Source organism: Carlito syrichta, unplaced genomic scaffold (genome assembly GCF_000164805.1).
Source record: "Carlito syrichta isolate Samal-C Ts95f unplaced genomic scaffold, Tarsius_syrichta-2.0.1 Scaffold143577, whole genome shotgun sequence".
Classification (NCBI taxonomy): domain Eukaryota; kingdom Metazoa; phylum Chordata; class Mammalia; order Primates; family Tarsiidae; genus Carlito; species Carlito syrichta.
The window spans coordinates 851-7,001 of record NW_007087673.1 but is presented as its reverse complement, the minus strand read 5'-3'; the positions used below and the strand labels follow the sequence as shown (position 1 = coordinate 7,001).

Below are 6,151 nucleotides of genomic sequence, written 5' to 3'. Positions count from 1 at the left end.
GAGCAACTAGCCCGGGGCCTGGCACAGGGCCGGTGCCCACAAGTGTGGGTGAGAGGAGCGAGGAGGGGCCACGCCGCCCGCCCGCCCTGCTCTGGGCTCCGGCTGGCCCGTGTCCTGAGAGCCCTGTCTTCCCGTGCCAGCCTCTCCCCTCCCCGCTCCGGCCTCAGCCTGCCCAGACGCCCATTTCTGGCTCCGTCCATGGCCGTCTGGGTGGCCAGATTGTCAGCCAGGAGACTCCCCACTCCCTTGAGGGCCCCCGCATGACCCCCCACCCTGGATCCGGCCTCTGGCCTTTCCCACGCCCCCCCATGCCCCCCCTGGGACGGCCCAGCCCATGCTGTGGGTGCCGTCACATCACCCTGAGCCAGACCCTGAACCCGAGGCGGCCCCATGTGGGCTGGAAGGCAGGGTTCACCCTTTGGGGGAAGGGTCTCTGGAGTGGGGGACTCTCCAAGTCCATAGCTGCGTGACCCCCAGCTCTGCACGTCCCCACCCCCCGCCTCCCGCCCCAAGACTCTTACACGTCTTGGAATCTGAAAGTCCTGACGGTGCGTGCCAGCTTGGCCACGTCCCAGGGGCAGCCCCTTCTGGAGCTTTTCCGTCTGGGAAGCAGGGACAGTAACAGCACCTCCCTCCCGGACCAGTGTCCACTAGGGGGTGCAAGTATCTTGCCGGGCGACAACCCCGAGTCCTGTGGATGTTGGGGTCTCAGTGTGGTAAGGAGTAGGAGCCCTTGGGGGCAGGGCTTGCAGGATTTGGGGACCCAAGGAGGCAGTGACCACAGAGCTGGCCGCTCTAACTGCTGCGCTCTGTCCCCTCAGCTCACCACCTGTAAACATCCTCCTTTTCTCCCCACAGGAAGCAAGACCCGAGAAGGGGTGGTACAAGGTGTGGCTTCAGGTACCAGCCCGGCCCTGGCTCAGGCCCCTCCTCTCGCCCGGGCCTGTGACCTGGCCGGGAACCAGAGGGTGGGGGCCGGGGGGTGGGGGGTTCCCGAGGCTTCTGTGAGGGGTGCTCCGTGGGGAGGGCAGGCCCCGGGACACCACGGGGGGGTGTGTGCTGCCTTCACCCGGCCCCCAAGCCCCCTCCCTGCTCCAGTGGCGGAGAAGACCAAGGAGCAGGCCTCACATCTGGGAGGAGCCGTCTTCTCCGGGGCTGGCAACATCGCGGCAGCCACGGGCCTGGTGAAGAAGGAGGAATTCCCCACCGATCTGAAGGTACACACACTCACACACACGCCACGCACACACGCGCACACACACATCAGGCACACACATACACCTGCCACGACCCTCCGCCCTCTCCCTGCCAGCCTGGGGCGCCGGCCACCCTGCTGGCGTCCTGCAGGGCTGTGCTAGACTCTGCCCAGAGGGGGCGGATGAAGGAATGCAGGAGCGTGTGTGCCCACCACGGGGTCCCAGTCCTGCTGTCCGCGTGGATTCTGTTTGTCGGCGTGACCTGGCCACGTCTGCATGTGTCGCCGATCGGCCATTCATTTCTTCTGCTCATTCGACAAACGTCCACACCACAGAGGCGCTGTTCTAGAGGTCGCCGCCCCACATAGGTCCCTGCATTCACGCAGCTGACGCTGCCGAGGAAGAAGAGAGACAGTGGGCTGCACGCCTGCGTGCAAGGTGGCTTCAGCAGGGACAGGCGCTATGAAGAAAAGGCAGCCAGGGCGGCGGGCTGACAGTCAAGAGGAGAGAGGGCTACTACTTTAGCTGGGAGGGCTTCTCGGAGGAGGTGCCATGTGTACTGACACCCAAGGGATGAGAGACAGGCAGCCCTGAGATGTGGGGGAAGCGTGTTCCAGGCAGTAGGAACAGGAAGTGCGGAGGGCCTGAGGCAGGTGCGAGCCATGGCAGGTAGGGGGTGATCGGAGCAGCCACGTGTCCCCAGGGGAGCAGTGGTGGTGTGTGCATGGAAACAGAAGCCATTAGGGCCCCTGTAGGGCGAGAGCTGTGAGCTCTGGAGTTCCCCAGAGCCGGACTGAATCCCAGCTGCACCCCTTCCTGGCTGCGTGACCTTGGACGGAACCCATCACGTCCCCGAGCCTGACGATTTGCTTGTAGAATGCAGATGGGCGTGACAGGACTGGAGATCACGTAGATGAGAGGGTCTCCAAACTGGGGTGTGCTTCAGAGTCACCAGGAGGCCCCATCCCTAGAATTTCTAATTCAGTAGGTCCCAGATGGGGCTGGAGAATGTGCATGTCTAGCGAGGCCCCAGGGGATACTAAGGCTATGGTTCCAGGGAACACTCTTTGGGAACCACTGATATACAGAGGCTGGCTCACATCCAGTGGGCTCCCCAAAAGAGACCGTGGCCAGTGATCATGCAGGCGGTCAGTGTCCACCCCCAGGGGATCATGTGACCACAGGTGTGTGGGTGTGTGTGTGTGTGTGTGTGTGTGTGTGTGTGTGTGTGTGTGTGTAAGGGCATTCCTCTGTGGGTGTGCCGTGACTGTCCATGGCCGTATGCAAACCCTGTATCTGTCCATGGCCATATGCAAACCCTGCCTCCCTGGTGCTGGGGGCTCTTTCTGCAGCTTTTAGTTGGGGTGCCGGTGTGCATTCAGCACAAGTGCACCCCTCAGACAGTGGGACCCTCACACCACCCTCCACTCCAGACACGCGGCACAGCTGGTTTCTTCCCGTTCAAATCCCGTCTCAAGTCTTTACCCGCCGCGTGACTTCCTGTTGTGTGTGATCCTGTCACCAGTTATCACTCCCATCCAGTGAACTCTCGCACGAGCGGGCTCCGTCCTAAACTCTTTACATGGGCTAGCTCGACCCTTCACAGTGTCCTTTGAGGCAGGCACCGGAGCGGCCCATTTTACAGACGAAGAAACTGAGGCTCAGAGAGGTGAAGTGGCTTGCCCAAGATCCCAGTTCCTGCCCGCCACCCTCGAAAAGTTGGGAGGATGAGCTCAGGCCCAGGTCATCAGAGTCACTTGGTGTCGACGTGGGGCCAGGCCCCGTGCTGGGAGCTGGGGTGCAGAGAGAGGGACTCCGGCCTGACACATAGGGCTGGAATCACCTCTCTCTGATCGCCTTCTTCCTGCCAGTGCTTGTTGACACTTCAGGACGGCTCTCTCAAGGGAGCTCAAGGTCAGAGTTATAATCCACATGACAGCCCTTTGGGACCACGGGGGTGGGGGAGCCCACGCAAGCCCAGGGCTTGCCATCTTCCAGCTTGCTTTCCTAACGTCCCCATGGACGCCCCTCACCACACGCCCATAAGACAGCAGGCACCAGCCTCACTCTCCAGCTGCGGAGAGTAGAGGTGAATTACTTACCCGATGCCACATGGCTTGCAAGTGGCCAGGCTAAGGTTTGTGTTTGTGTGTGTGTGAGAGAGAGAGAGAGAGAGACACACACACACACACACACACACACACACGGGGGTCTCGCTGTGTTGCCCAGGCTGGTCTCAAACTCCTATCCTCAGTTGATCCTCCTGCCTCAGCCTTCCAAGTTGCTAAGATGACAAGTTATGAGATTTTTTTTGTTTTATGTTTTTGCCAGGATCTTCCTCCGTCACCCAGGCTAGAGTGCAGTGGTGCAGTCACGGCTTACTGCAGCCTCAAACTCCTGGGCTCAAGCTTCCTGAGTAGCTGGGTCTACAGGCATGCGCCACTATGCTAATTTTTTTTTTTTTTTTTTGGTAGAGACTGTGTCGATGAATTGCTCAGGCTGGTTGGGGATTGTTTTAAGTGACCTTTTTATTGAGGCATAACAGACATGCAGAAACCTGCAGCTCTGTGAACTTTCCGCAAAGGGGGCTCCCCCATGTAACCAGCGGCCAGCTCAGTCAGAACAGCAGCCCCCAGGACCCCTCTTTGTGCCCCTCCCATTCCTGCCCCCAAGGCCAGGACGAAGAGCCTTGGACAAGGGAAGTGTCTGGGGCTCACTCATGGCGTCTCATGTGCCTGGCCCCAGCGAGTGCCCCCTAATGCTGGCACCGGGCACCTCCCTGGGTCCTGGTCCTGCCGCTCCAACCCCGGACACCTCCCCCATCGCCCTCGGCCCTGGCCTGCCTCCCCCTCCAAGGAGAGCTGCTTCTTGACTTCTGTGCCACACACTGGCTGGGTACTTGTTTCCTTCGTGTAAATGTTGCCATGAAGTCCAAGCTCCTCCGTGTGTGCCCTCTTTTTTTTTTTAATCGAGTCAGAGTCTTACTCTGTCATCCAGGCTGGAGTGCAGTGACACGCTCATGCCCACCGCAGCCTTGGCCTGCTGGGCTTGCGATCCTTCCATCTCAGCCTTCCAAGGAGCTGGAACGACAGGCGTGAGCCACCATGCCTGGCTAATTTTTTAAAAAATGTATTGTAGAGATGAGGTCTCACCAAGTTGCCCAGGCTGTTCTCGAACCCATGGGCTCAGGCAATCCCCTCACCTCAGCCTCCCAAAGTACTGGGATGACAGGCTTGAGCCATTGCACCTGGCCCAAGTGTGCCATCTTTCATTCAATGGCAAGTTCCTGAGGTTCTGTGTCTGCCCCATGTGCTGTCACCCTCCGTCCCTGCTGTGTGGTGTCCACCGTGTGATCAGTCCACCGTGTGCACGCCACTGGACATTTGGTTGTTTCCAAACAATGATTTCACTGGAATTTTTAACACTATGTTCCGTCTATTGGTTCTAGTCATAGCTGGGTAGCTTGGGGGCATATTATCCTTCCCCCTCCTCCTGGACCTTGGCATACCCATCTGTACAATGGGGGAGGTGGACCAGGTCGGGCTGCGAATTCATGTGCCCACAGGGACTGCCTGGACAGATCAGGGAAAGAGCTGGCACTGCCTGGATGTGGCGGGGCAGGCCTTCCCGGGGCATGGCCGCTCACGTGGGGTTCTGTATAGCCGTGCACGGACCCAGGTCATCCTGTGTGCAGCTGGCTCAGTCCTGTGTCTGTGCACATACATGTGTTCGCCTTCAGGTGGCCAGCCATGTGTCTGGCAGCGGGCACACGCATGCCCGCTGGTCTGCGCCTGTCTGGGCAGCAGATGCGGGGGGGAGGGGAGAGTCTTAGCTCTCACATCCAAGCAACACCACGAGCTGTTGCTTCCAGCTTATCTTAAAATAGCAACAGCTGAAGAAACCAGGCCACACAGGAGCCCGGGGGAGGGATGGGTGGAAAGTGGCAGGGAAATGGCTCAGAGCCCCTGCCCAGCCTGTCCCCGCACTTCCATCTCCCTCCAGTCCCGGGAGCCCCCTGGGCTCTCTCTGGGGTCCCGACGGCCTGCACAAAGCCTGACACGGGTGCGAGTAATGAGTGGATGGCAGGGTGTGCTGTCTGGCCCGCATCCCAACCCGTCCACACGGTGCAAGGGCCGGGGGCGTCAGGAGGGGTGCGGAGAGCCAGCTCCCTGTACACCCTCCTCCCTGCTCCACAAGGTGGCAGGGAGGGGTCTCACCCTTCATCCCTCCACCCCACTTCCAAGGTAACATTCTTGCACCGCCAGCCCCCCAGCCGCCCCTTCCCAATCAGCCCGGAGCTCACCAGCGTAGGGATTTGGGGGGATCCTGGCTGCTCCCACCGCCCCTGCCCTTTCTGCCCGCAGCCAGAGGAAGTGGCCCAGGAAGCTGGTGAGGAGCCGCTGATCGAGCCCCTGATGGAGCCGGAAGGGGAGAGTTATGAGGAGCCACCGCAGGTGAGAGCAGCGGGCTTCAGGGGACGGGGCATCCAGAAGGGCAGCGGCTGCCCCCAGCTGGGGCGGGAGGTCCCTGGTAGGATATGGCCGGGCCAGGGAGCCTCGGGAACCCCCGGCCTCGGGAGGCGGGAGGCGGGAGGGGAGGACACGCGGGGCCTGGCACTGAGCCTCAGGCAAGCCTCGGTGGCTCCCCGACTTCCAGGTTCCTCTCCGGCCGGGCTAGGGGCCCGCGGGTCCTCCTGGAGGGGCGGGATCTGGAGCCTGGGCCCAGCCACTCGGTGTCCAACTCCTCCTCCCTTTTGCTCTTCTCTGCCCCACCCCCGCCCCTGGAACGCAGGAGGAATATCAGGAGTACGAGCCAGAGGCGTAGGGGCCCAGGACGGCCCCCACCAGCAGCACAATTCCATCCCTGGCCCCCGCCCGTCCCCCAGAGCCAGGGCGGACCTTCCACCCCTTCTCCCCAAACACGAGCTCTTCCTTCCGCTCCGAGGCGCCACCTCG

General features: G+C 61.3%; 1 protein-coding gene across 1 annotated transcript; it reads left to right on the top strand.

The window, feature by feature from the left end:
* Positions 1 to 858: 858 nt before the first annotated feature.
* Positions 859 to 6,151, top strand: SNCB (synuclein beta; the record flags this gene model as incomplete). Its single annotated transcript, XM_021708696.1, has 4 exons — positions 859 to 900; positions 1,099 to 1,217; positions 5,561 to 5,650; positions 5,988 to 6,151. Coding segments are annotated over 4 exons (284 nt in total), but the record flags the coding sequence as incomplete, so codon positions are not given.